The sequence below is a fragment of the Echinops telfairi genome, unplaced genomic scaffold (genome assembly GCF_000313985.2).
Source record: "Echinops telfairi isolate 266 unplaced genomic scaffold, ASM31398v2 ScPeMD7_7463;HRSCAF=8501, whole genome shotgun sequence".
Lineage (NCBI taxonomy): Eukaryota > Metazoa > Chordata > Mammalia > Afrosoricida > Tenrecidae > Echinops > Echinops telfairi.
Genome location: NW_022111363.1, coordinates 2,016,201 through 2,028,109, shown reverse-complemented (window position 1 = coordinate 2,028,109; position 11,909 = coordinate 2,016,201). Strand labels below are relative to the sequence as shown.

The 11,909-nt window shown below is 54.5% G+C and overlaps 1 protein-coding gene across 3 annotated transcripts in view; it reads left to right on the top strand.

The window, feature by feature from the left end:
- The window catches only part of ABCG4 (ATP binding cassette subfamily G member 4), a 15,333-nt gene extending 6,924 nt beyond the window's left edge, over nt 1-8,409 (top strand). For 2 of the 3 annotated variants that reach the window (XM_004712770.2, XM_045283620.1), the window contains 9 exons: nt 845-968; nt 1,075-1,189; nt 1,343-1,488; nt 3,212-3,310; nt 3,496-3,664; nt 3,749-3,849; nt 6,124-6,282; nt 6,446-6,564; nt 6,752-8,409. In XM_004712770.2, the coding sequence (XP_004712827.2) occupies nt 845-968; nt 1,075-1,189; nt 1,343-1,488; nt 3,212-3,310; nt 3,496-3,664; nt 3,749-3,849; nt 6,124-6,282; nt 6,446-6,564; nt 6,752-6,977 (1,258 nt within the window). In that variant the 3' untranslated portion in view covers nt 6,978-8,409. The remainder of the gene's footprint in view (nt 1-844; nt 969-1,074; nt 1,190-1,342; nt 1,489-3,211; nt 3,311-3,495; nt 3,665-3,748; nt 3,850-6,123; nt 6,283-6,445; nt 6,565-6,751) is intronic. The other variant, XR_006679418.1, reaches the window with a different exon arrangement.
- The last annotated feature ends 3,500 nt before the right edge of the window (nt 8,410-11,909 follow it).

Sequence of the window (11,909 nt, the reverse complement as noted above, 5' to 3'; positions counted from 1 at the left end):
CCCCCCACCCTGGCCCTTCCAGGGTGATCTTTCTACAAGACCATTCCGGGCCTATATTCTGCTGTCGGAAAGCACGCTATCATTTGCCTGCAGGATAGGAGACAGATGAGGTGGGAGGTCTTGGTCCCAACCTACTCCTCCAGCCCCAGGTCCACCTTCACCCTGCCTTGCATTTTCTGCTCCAATAACACTGAGTTGCTTCTGATTCCATCCTCAAGCCACGTGCTTCATGCCTCCCAGCTCTGCACACACGCTGCATCTTTGGCCCGCCGTGCCCTTCACCCTGGCACCTCCGCCCCTTTCTCCTGGCTTTACTCCAGTTTGTGCCTGTTGTTTCTTTCTTCGTTCACGAGGGTAAACGTGTCTGTGACGGACACCTGACTTCCCAACGGTCGATCTTCACGTGTCTGCTTCCTTATGACCATCGTGCCGCGCCACCGGCACCCTCATCATCTGGTTAAACTTTCGCCCCTTCCAGCTCCCTGGGGAAACCTCTGACCGCCCTCCACTCTGCTGCGCTGCCTCTCTCACTTGCCCACCGTGGCCACATGAGCTGAAACATGTGGTGCTCTTGCCTGTTGCCCGTCTAGACCAGAGCCTGCGTCTTCTTTATGTAGCATGGAGATCCTAGTGTCCAGCAGATCACAGGTGCTCCGCTGATGCTTGCCAAAGGAGACAGTGTTTTGGCTCTCTTGGCCTCCAAGTTCCTGAACCTGACAGGGTGAACAGGATGTGAGGGTGACCAGTGTGATCCCTTCCTGTCGGTTCCATTCCCTTGATAGCAGTGGGGGACCCCCCACCCCCACCCCCTTACCCGGCTCCCTGGTGGCCTCTTTCTGGACAGTGGGCTGGACAGCGCCTCCTGCTTCCAAGTGGTGTCCCTCATGAAGTCCCTAGCCCAGGGGGGCCGGACCATCATCTGCACCATCCACCAGCCCAGTGCCAAGCTCTTTGAGATGTTCGACAAGGTAAGCGCCCGAAGGCCTCAGAGGAGATGGGCCCGAGGGGCGGAGGGGACGGAGTTGAAGAAGGACTGGTGGGCGTGCCTCCCTGAGCCCACTCCCTCTGCCTCAGCTCTACATCCTGAGCCAGGGTCAGTGCATCTTCAAGGGCCGCGTCACCAACCTGGTGCCCTACCTGAAGGGGCAGGGCTTGCACTGCCCCACCTACCACAACCCGGCTGACTTTAGTGAGTGGGGACTTGGGCGAGGGCGGGGCTGCGGCAGCGGTGGGCCAAGCCGGGGTGGGGTGGGGTGCAGAGGCCTCCCTGTTACTTGCCTTCCCCACGCATCTGGGAAGTGAGGGTGGGCTTTCGCTGAGCACGCTCCTCTCGTGTCCCCAGTCATTGAGGTGGCCTCTGGCGAGTATGGAGACCTGAACCCCATGCTGTTCAGGGCTGTGCAGAATGGGCTCTGTGCCATGGCCGAGAAGAAGAGCGGCCCCGAGAAGAAGGATGTCCCCACGACCTGCCCTCCTACCTGCTCTCAGGTGCGTCGGAGCGGAGAGGGCAAAGTGAGGGAGCGGAGAAGGACACCCAGAAATTCAGGGCTATCAAGTCCATTCGATTCAGAGAGACCTTTTAGTCCAGAGTAGAACTACCCCTGTGGGTCTGTGAGGCTGCGAATCTCTACAGACGTGAAAAGCCTCGTCTTTCCTGCAGAGAGCAGCTGGTGGGTTCAAACTGTGGACCTTGCAGTTAGGCAAAGAAGTGGCTCCCAGAGGCCGTCTTCACCACTATGGAGTGGTGAGGAGCACCCCTTGGGATGTTGTCTCGGTGTTGGGGGGCCATCATTCAGACTCACAGGCATCCAACAGGAGAGGGTAGAACTGGGAGAAGCTAGACTCGAGGAAGAAGAATGAGGAATGAGGGTCAGCGAAAGGCTCCTCACAGCCTGCAGGGGAGAAACAGATGCAAAGGTTGCTCAGGGTCTTCATGTTGGTGGAAGCAGCAGCGAAGGAGTCAGAGACGTGTTGCACTGGGCGCATCTGTCGCACAGACCTCTTCTCTCAAGGGTTCAAAGGGCGGAGATGCCACGGTATGGCCACTTGTCTTCTGTGGGGACAAAGGCTAACAACAGATGTGGAAGATGAGAGAAGAGTTTGCGCATCTAAATGATGGTGTCGGCCAAGAATAATGGACGTGCCCTGGAAGGACAAACACATCTGGCTCGGAAGTAAAGCGAGAGCACTCCGTGGAAGCCCACGCGGACACAGGACCTAGAAAGATCAGTTCCTGGAAAAGGCCATCATGCTGGGGTCAGTGGAGGGCTGACAAGAAAAGAGGAGAGCCCTGATGGGATGGACGGACACAGCGCTGCCACCTTGGGCTCACGTCTGACCACAGTTGGGAGGGCAGCTGGACCTGGCAGTGTTTGTTCTGTTATCCGCAGGGCGGCCAACTCGACAGCACTTCCCAGCAACGGGGACACTGTCCACGGGGGAGCAAAGGACCGCGGCTTTCCCCCCGCTGAGTACCGGGGTGGGTTCCCAGGGGCCATCTCCTGATTAGTAGCTGAGCACTTAACCACTGTGCCGTCAGGACTTGGACTAACCCTCTTATTAACATCTGGGCTGTCTTGGGGAAGTCACTTCACCTGGTGAGCCTTCAAGTTCTTCATTCACTCAGCGGATTCTGATGGGCAGCGACAGTGTGCTCTGAATGCCAGCCCGGGGCCGCCTATCGAGTCAGCAAGCCAGACCTTCTCTCTGGTCTTGGGGGCAATGTCCTCTCCGCCAACCTGGAGAGGAGCATACTTAGCTCACAGGGTCCAGGAGGACGAGTGAGAGCCTCATGCCAAGCTCTTGGCACTGTCCTCGGTGCAGCAAGGGTTTGTTTGCTCAGTTCTAATCGTCCTCAGACGAGACACTGCACCCCTTGAGCACCGGGAGGGTCCAAGGTGGCTACTCTTGTTGCTGTTGTCATTATCAAATACTATTATTGTGAAACAGGAGGCGTGGTGACTTCAGGGTAAATCTTAGGGGATTAAAGGATAAAAGAGAAGTGTCGCCAGGGTTGCCCTTGCCTCCCTTTCCTCCTGACTCCACAGAGGTCTCTCTACTCTCACGCTGACTCCCACCCCCAAGTCCAGCTTCCAGGCCCACAGCTCCATTCTTCCACCCCTGCTCAGGGGTTTTCCCACTCACGGAACTGAATGGGCTGGGGGGTGGGGGATGCAAAGAGGCTCACCTGACCCAATGTCCTCTCTCCCAGGAAGTGGATCCCATTGAAAGCCACACTTTTGCTACCAGCACCCTCACACAGTTCTGCATCCTGTTCAGAAGGACCTTCTTGTCCATCCTCAGGGACACGGTGAGGCATCAAGTGCTGAGAGAGGAGGCCTGGTCTTGGGGGGCCTGGGGCTCGAGCAGCTGGGCTGGGACCAGGGCTCCTCTTCCACTGGTTATGGCATAGTCTGTGACTTCCTGCCCACCCCTGGCCTGCGGCTCATCCGCCACTCCCCACCCCAACCCTACCCTGGCACCCTCCTCCTGCAGGTCCTGACCCACCTGCGGTTCATATCCCACGTGGTGATCGGGGTGCTCATCGGCCTCCTCTACCTGCACATCGGCGATGACGCCAGCAAAGTCTTCAACAACACCGGCTGCCTCTTCTTCTCCATGCTCTTCCTGATGTTCGCCGCCCTCATGCCCACCGTGCTCACCTGTGAGCGGCTGCCCGCCCGGGCATGGGGCGCGGGGCGGGGCCAAGGAGTTAGGCAGCCCGGCCTAAGTCTGTCTGCCTCCTCAGTTCCCCTAGAGATGGCAGTCTTCTTGAGAGAGCACCTCAACTATTGGTACAGCCTCAAAGCCTACTACCTGGCCAAGACCATGGCCGATGTGCCCTTTCAGGTGAGCCTCCTTGCTCCATCTACCCACTGCTTCCAGCCGGTCTTACTCTCCCTCCCCTCGCTTTGCTCCCTCCACGCTGTCATCTTCCACCCGTCCCTTCACTTCCACTTCCGTAGTAAATCCCACGGTGGTGGGTGCCTACCGTGCCCCCAGCCCTGCGCCAGGCACTGAGGATAAAGCAATGAGCCAGAGCGACGTAGTCTTGACTTGTAGAACTTATGTTCCAGCGGAAACAGTAACCCCACATATGACTGTGTTCAGACGTGTCGCTTCTTCTTCGGTCTTCCTTAAATCGATGCATTTGCACGGTGGTGCTGGAGAAGAGTATTGAGTGCCGGCCTGCTAAAGGACACACCCACTCGTTGTGGAAGTGTTCCTGAGAGGCAAGGGTGGGGAGACTTCGTCTTAGAGGCTCTGCACGTGTAGTCAGCAGAGACAGTCCCTGGAGAAGCTCAGGCGTGTGAACAGTCTGAGGCTGCCTAAGGACGGAGCAATGTCTCCACTGCTGGGCATGGGTTGGACCCGACGGGACACCTAACTGCACAGACTCTGTAAACCTTATGAAGGCAGTGATAGTATAGGCTCTGGCACCTTATTGCTATGTGTGGGTTGTAAGACCTGGGACAAGCCACCTCTCCTCTCTTTGCTTCAGCGCCCCCATCTGTAAAATAGGACGCAGTGCCTGCTGCAGGGTTGTCGGCAAGAATTAATGACACCCATACATAGCCAGGACTTAGAATACTGCTTGGCACCTACGAGCTAAAACTCAATTGCTGTCAAGTTGATTGCCTCATAAGGGCCCTGTGTGCACCAGGGTAAAACTGGGCTCCACAGGGTTCCCAGGGGATGAATTTTCAGAAGTAGATTGGCAGTCCTTTCTTCCACGGCACCTTGAAATGGATTTGAACTTCTGCAGTGTGCACTTAACCATTCGTACCACCAAGGGACTCCTGTAGAGATGAAGTGCCTGATGATTATTAGCTGGCTTTGTCTTCAACGCTTGTATCCTTTTGGTGAGAGTACGCACAGCAAAGCCGGGTCCCACGATGCTCCATTTCTGCCCACGATGCTGAAAGGCCCTGGTTCCATGCTTCAGCTTGTCAGTGTGCTCGTGATTTTTCTCCCCGTGTTCTGTGAGCGGAGCTCTGCGCTCCCAAGCCTTCTCCGTAGAGTAACTGTCGTCGAGTGTAAAGGAGAACAGTCCTCAAGGGTGCCCTTCGTTCATTTGTGAGCTAAGCTGCTAGTTAGTTAAAAGGTAATGTCGGGGGTAGTTTTGGTTCAGTGTAAAGAATATCTTAGGGCAGTGATTTCAATCTTCCTCATGCTGCGACCCTTTCATACAGTTCCTCATGTTGCGGTGACCCCCAACCATAACATTATTTTCCTTGCTACATCATCACTGTCATTTTGCTACTGTTATGAATTGGGTGACCGCTGGGAAAGGGTCGTTCAACCCCCAAAGGGGTCACGACCCACAGGTTAAGAACCGCTGTCTTAGGGTAATGGTCTCAGAGGCCAGTAAGTGCAGAGTCTTTGAGAATTTGAAGCTACGTCCCACATGGTTGTCCTTTTCCTGTTAGAAGACCTCGATCGTGACCCCGGTCCGAAGGACCAACAGTGGTAGCAGAGCACCATCAAGTCCTCTGACCTCAGGGTGCAGGAGGCTATGACGCGCGAAGATAGTCAGCCTCGCCATCTCCTTCCTTGTCGAATTCTCTTTTTAAGATCCCGATGACTAGAGGCCAAGAGTTCTATCTTTGAACATTACCTATTTTGTGCTATTACCCCCACTACCTATTCTAACACCAGGGCTATCCCTAGTCCACAGGGTCCGTTTGTGCAAATGAGAGCAAGGTGCTCCTTCCTCAGGGTGGCTGCTGCATGGGCCAGCGTGTGGCTTTGTGAACCCGGCACAGACAGGCTCTCTTTTGCTTGGGTAACAGCTCATAGAGCCGTGTGTTTGGGACTCAGTGAGTCTCTGTCACCGACACAGGTAGAGTTAATCAACAGTATCAAGAGTCGGGAATAGAAGGAAAGGAACTTGGAGGGAGGGGATGAACTGGCTGGAGTGGGCCTAGAGGGACAGGTGAGACTGGGAGATGACGGAGGTTCGTATAGCGGGAAGGGAGGGGACGTGTGCCAGTCCAGGTTCACTCCAGAGTCTGTGGTCTAGAGGTTCTTGTTGGGTGGGTAGGGTGAAGGATCTACGTCCCTGGGCCCTTGTCTAGGTCTGACCCTGACCAGGACACAGCCAACCCTGTGCCTGCTTTCCAGGTGCTGTGCCCCCTGGTGTACTGCAGCATCGTGTACTGGATGACAGGCCAGCCAGCCGAGACCAGCCGCTTCCTGCTCTTCTCAGCCCTGGCCACCGCCACGGCCTTGGTGGCTCAGTCTCTGGGGCTGCTGATTGGCGTGGCCTCTAATTCCCTGCAGGTGGGAGGGGCCCCAAGAGAGGAGGGGGTCTCATGGTAGGAAGCCGGGGCTGGCCACCAGAAGAGGCGGGGCCCTGTGGGGGAAACCCTGGCCCCAGCCCCGTCCTGGGCCTGGCCTGGCCTGGCCAACCTGGTGACTGTCGGACCTCTCCACTCCCCGCCAGGTGGCCACCTTTGTGGGCCCAGTTACAGCCATCCCGGTTCTCTTGTTCTCTGGCTTCTTTGTCACCTTCAAGACCATTCCCACGTACCTACAATGGAGCTCCTACCTCTCCTATGTCAGGTCGGTGCCCTTCCTTCCCCAGCAGACCAGGGCCAGGGCAAGTGCCCTGTGCCAAGTCTGGTCCTGCCCTACCAGGGCACCCTGGCCAGACATCAGGAACAGAAGCCTTGTAGCTGGCCTCTGACCAATGTGCCCTGAAGGGGTCCCTTGTGGCCTGTCTCCTGCTCTGATGTCCCTGCCTTCCCAGGTACGGCTTTGAGGGGGTGATCCTGACTGTCTATGGCATGGAGCGGGGGAACCTGACATGCTCAGAGGAACGCTGCCCACTCCGGGAACCGCAGAACATCCTCCGAGCGCTCGATGTGGAAGATGCCAAGCTCTACATGGACTTCGTGGTCTTGGGCATCTTCTTCCTGGCCCTGCGGCTGCTGGCATACCTGGTGCTCCGCTACCGGGTCAAGTCCGAAAGATAGAGCCTCGTGCCTGGCCTGTACCCCAGCCCCAGCCTTTGGGGCTGTTTTAACCTTGTAGACTTGGGCAAGGCTGCTGGTGCAGCCGCCCACCCTCCCTGGCCTCTCCTCCAACTGGCTAACAGACTACACCCCCAGCCCTGGCCCGGAGTCAGGCCCTCAGCCTCTCTTACCACGCCTGGGGGTTCCCCCAAGTCTTTGCTCTGGATTTATAGCTTCCTCTCCCTTCTCTCTGACACCTGCATGCAAAAGGAGGCTGCCTCCCTGTTTCCTGCCCTTGGCAACCTCCTCTTTGTCTGCCTGGCAGCTCCAGGCCCCACTTACAATTGACCAAAGTGGTCCCTTCTGGGGCCTGCACCCCACCAGTGTTTGTGAACAGGCTGCTGAGGCCGGGGGGCCAGGGCTGGGCCCTGGTGAAGTCTCGGGGAGTCCCATTAGGACACGGGAATCAATCAAGCAGGGAAGGACTCTGGCAGTCTCTTCCTCCCACCTCCTTGTCCCCAGGCCCAGACCCTGGGACAGAAGCTGGATTTTCTGTCTTAGTACCCCCTCTCAGCCTTGGGGATCGGGCAGGTCTGGGGCCCAGGGCTGCCCCGGCCCCCCGCTCACCATCACCTTTGGTGGGTGGGAGGGCCTGCTGGCCCCGCTGCAATAATGTCTGTCTGTCTTTCCCACCCGTCACTGGAACTGGCGAATGCACTTTATTCTGAGGGGAGGCTGAGTGGGGAGAACCCCCTCCCTCCTCGCTGATCTGGAAGCAATGTCTTGCAACGCCCCTTCCTTCTGCAGGGTGACAGGCACAAACCTGCTAACAGGCAGTCTCAACCCCATACCATCACCACGGGGATGGTGGTGGGAGAGTGGGGTTCCCGTGGGGAAGACAGTGCCAGCCTCTTCCTGGGAGGGGGGCTCACTTGGGAGGCTGGAGGCGAAGATGGTGCTGCCCAGGATGTCTCCAGTATCTGCAGGTGCCTGCTTTCTGCTCTTCCCCCACCCCCACCCCCTCAAGCCAGGGGTGGCCCAGGGCACTAGCTCCCGGAGCTCAGGGCCCAATACAAGCACAGGCACAGGTAAAATTGGCCGAGGCCACCGCCACCCCTAGGCCCTCCTCTTGCGTGCCAGGTTGGCATCCTCACTCCCTCTTTTCCCCAGCCTCTTTGCTGCTCCTTACAACTCCCTCCCCCCTCTCCACCCTCCGCAGCCAAGGTAAGGGGGCCCAGAGCAGGGGAGCAGCACGCTTTCTCCACCAAGGTGGCAGACACACCGGTGCATGTCTGTCTGTCCTGGTGGAGTCCAGGCTCATTCAACTGCTGATTTTCCCTCCTCCCAGGGCTATTCCTATACATGGACCCACCCCAGACTCTTTCCTCCAACAGATGCCTGTTGTATTTGTGGGATTTTGCCCATTGTTAATAAAACCTTTATTTATACAGTATGCAGTGTGTTACTACCTGTGGGTCTCACCGGGTGTCAGGAGCTGGGAGGGGGTCTTCAGAGACCTTCGGAAGATGTCTGTCAACTTTCACCAAGCAGCGGCCAGGGATGGATGGCCTATCCTGGAAGCACACAGAGCTAGTGAATGGGAATCTTTTGAATTATGCGTATCACACTTTGCATCTTATGTCAAGGGGGTAACTTGACAACCCTACACCATCCCTCATGACAACCCATTTTTCCCCTGGGAGAACAGACGCGGTTAAAGACTTGCCCACGGACCTTCAGCGAGCTGAGCAACAATCGGCCTGGGAAGCAGGTCTTCTGCATCATCTTCGCATGGGCTCGTGTCCAGGAGGGCTCGGAGCGCTCCATCTGGGTATGTATGCTGGGTGTGTGGCAGGAGTGTGCTCACGCCCGAGTGATATGTGACTCCCTCTTAAAAATAAATAGTCTATTGATACACAATTCACATGCCATATACTTCCGTAGTTAAATAGCTTTTAAAAAGAGTTGTGTATGTATCATCACAATCAGTTCTAATGCTCCCTCCCCTTCCCACATTCATTATTTGCTTTCCAATTCCCCTCATCCCACCCCACCCCCGTCCCCAATAAACCAGTTATCGTTCTGTGCATCCGCTCCTCCTGTGCTTCATAAACTGGGAAATCTAACAGAAACAAAACAAACACAAAACAAAATAGGGGGAAATAGTGGCGTGGAGATAAAAGTAAAACTGACGAGTACGGAAGAAAGACCACCAGCAACATTAAGGAGCCAGAGAAGAACCTTCTGTTGTGGAACAAGGGAGAATTATGTAAGCTCAGAGCAAATTCAGGTTGGGTCGAGAGGGAGGTCAACTGACCAAGTGTCATATTCTCCTGTGGTTAGAACCACCATAACTGGGTTTACAGTAATCTCCGTCTGACAGTAAAGCTGTTCAAGGCCCTTGCCTGTGGCCAGAGGGAATCTGCCAGAGTCTTAATCCGTCCAGACAGTCTGCAGATGGATTTTGGCCTTCCACTGTCCTCCATAGCCTTCTACAAATTGGGTGTTGACAATTTAAGTTCTGGAAATCTTTTCTTCAACGTAATTGGTTATTGTCACCCTTGGATCACACAGGCTGGTGTGCTTCCTCCATGTGGACTTAGTTGACATCTCACTTAGGTGGCTCCTTGTTTGAGTACAAGCCTTAAGGAGCCCAGACACTATTCTGATTGATAGCCGGGCACCATCTGCTTTCTTCGCCAGACTTTGCTGTAGCACCCTTCTCTTCAGTGATCTCTTCATGAGGGCGAGAGTCGAGCAGGACCCTGTTATAAGATTGAACTGTTCTTGGATTGGGGCTAGAATTACCTGGGAGCCCAGAACCCAGCTGCTTGTCCTAGGTTATGAATAACTCTGGTTTACTTTATTATTTTATGGGGAAAAAACCCCAAGATAAACAACAACAAAAACAAAACAACAAAATTAAAAAGAAACAACAATCCCCCAAGCAAAAAAGACAAACATTGTCAACCATCCCTCTGGAATATAAGGCAATTGCATTGAAAACATCAATAATTTACGCAATGGCATAACATTTAAGGAGCTTGTGCGAGCACAGTCTGGCTGCGAACAGCAATTCATGTTTCATGCAGATTGATTTCTTAAATGATTGAGCTCTGTTTATACTGGGCATGGGGTCAGTGCCAGGGGAACTTTTCCTATGTCATTACTTACAAGTGCAGATTCTTACCTATCTGATTAAAACCTTTCGACTGTCGACTGTCGATGCTCCCCTTCCCTGGCCTCGACTCGGTTCTCCTCTTGTTCATTTGTACCTGACTCCCTCTTAAGGACTGATTCATTGGGTATGCCCATGGGATTGTGGGGGGTGGTGTGGGTGTTACTGGTTGTAGAGGGCAGTGTAAGGGAGTGGTTGGGGCCTCATTGAGCTCACTCCAGTTTTCCTCTTCTTTCCCTTCTGGTCCCATTAATCAGGGCTGAGCCGTCAGCCCCTAGGACTAAAATACAAAGGTGATCCAAGGTATGGCAGGTATGTCATGTACCGTGGAGGCCACTTGAAGTGGGTGCCACTGAGCAGTTTCCATCAGTGGCTATTGAGCGACCCTTGGAAGACTAATCCTTTTGCAGTGGAGAGCCTCCGGGAGTCAAGACAGACTGTGGGATCTTGCTCTACCGAGTAGTGAGAGAAGAAACTGAGCAAGACATAACGTGAGCTCATCAGAGAGCAAGTCTCATCCGTGAAAGCAAGGGGGATGTGGTTTTCATTTCCATGTAGAGCCATTCTGTGTTAAAAGATTGATAAGCTTGATTTATATTTTGTTAGGGCAAAGTTATCTAAAAGATGGGCATCGCATACATTTTGCCAGGGGTGAAGCTTAAAAAACTCAGAAACTAACTGATGGAGCCAAGATCGACTCATAGCGACCCCTGTGGGTTTCCGAGCCTGTCACTGTTTACAGGAGTAGAAAGCCCAGTCTTTCTCCCCAGGAGCTGCTGGTGGTTTCCAACTGCCGACCATGAGGATTGCAGCCCACCGCGCAACCACTACAAATGACTACTGCTGCTTGCAATGGGCCCTATTTTCCGTAGATGGGTCTGGGGGTTGGGGATGGGAGGGCGGAGGTTTTGAACAGGCAAGTGTTCAGAGGTGCTTGGGAGCTGGTGGCAGAATGACTCGAGATGTGCACCTTGTCACACATTCTTCCCTTCCAGGCCTGCAGCTTGGGGGCTTCAGGAAGGTCCTGGCCTCCCCCCTGCCAGGAGTGTACTGAGCTGCTGTCAATCTTGCCTGGAACACTGCTGAGCTGAGTGCCTTCTAGTGATGAGGTTCCCATCTATGACCTGCTGGATACTTGCCTGGAATGGACCAACTTTGCTCCTTATGGAGAGAGGGCTCTGTGGGAGGTGGGAAGAAGCCCCAGCTCTGGGTTCTGAAATTCTAGTTCCTGTTAGGGGACATTCTGGGGGCCACCTTCACTCTGGGGTGCTGCCAGTGAATAGCTCCTCCTAAATCCAAGAACATGGAACCCATGATTCCACCATTTCTCTGAAGATACACCCAGTTTCATCTTTCCCTTTTAAAATGAAGATATTCCTGAACGGGTGATTTATTGTCAATTTTTGAGGGTAAGTAAAGAAAAGTATTGCTACAAAATTCATAGAAACCTTTATTTAACAAAAACAGCAGGTACAAAACTATTGTCTCCTAACATACCCTTCATCTGGGTCTGTACACGTTTGAAGAACACGTTTCTCTCCGTACAATCCTTCCCCAAAGAGTGGTGTGTTCTCCAGCTGGCACCATGTCACAACAGCACTGCGGGCGTCCTTCCAGTCTCAGACCAGGCTCCTTTGAAGTGCTGTTTGTGTTTGGGGAAGTGGACGGAGTCTGAAGGGGTAAGAGCAGGGTTGCATGGTGAGGGGAAGGCCAGCCAATGACATTTCCAGAGAACCCTTGCTACCCTAGAGAAACGAGCAGGGCCTTATCGCGAC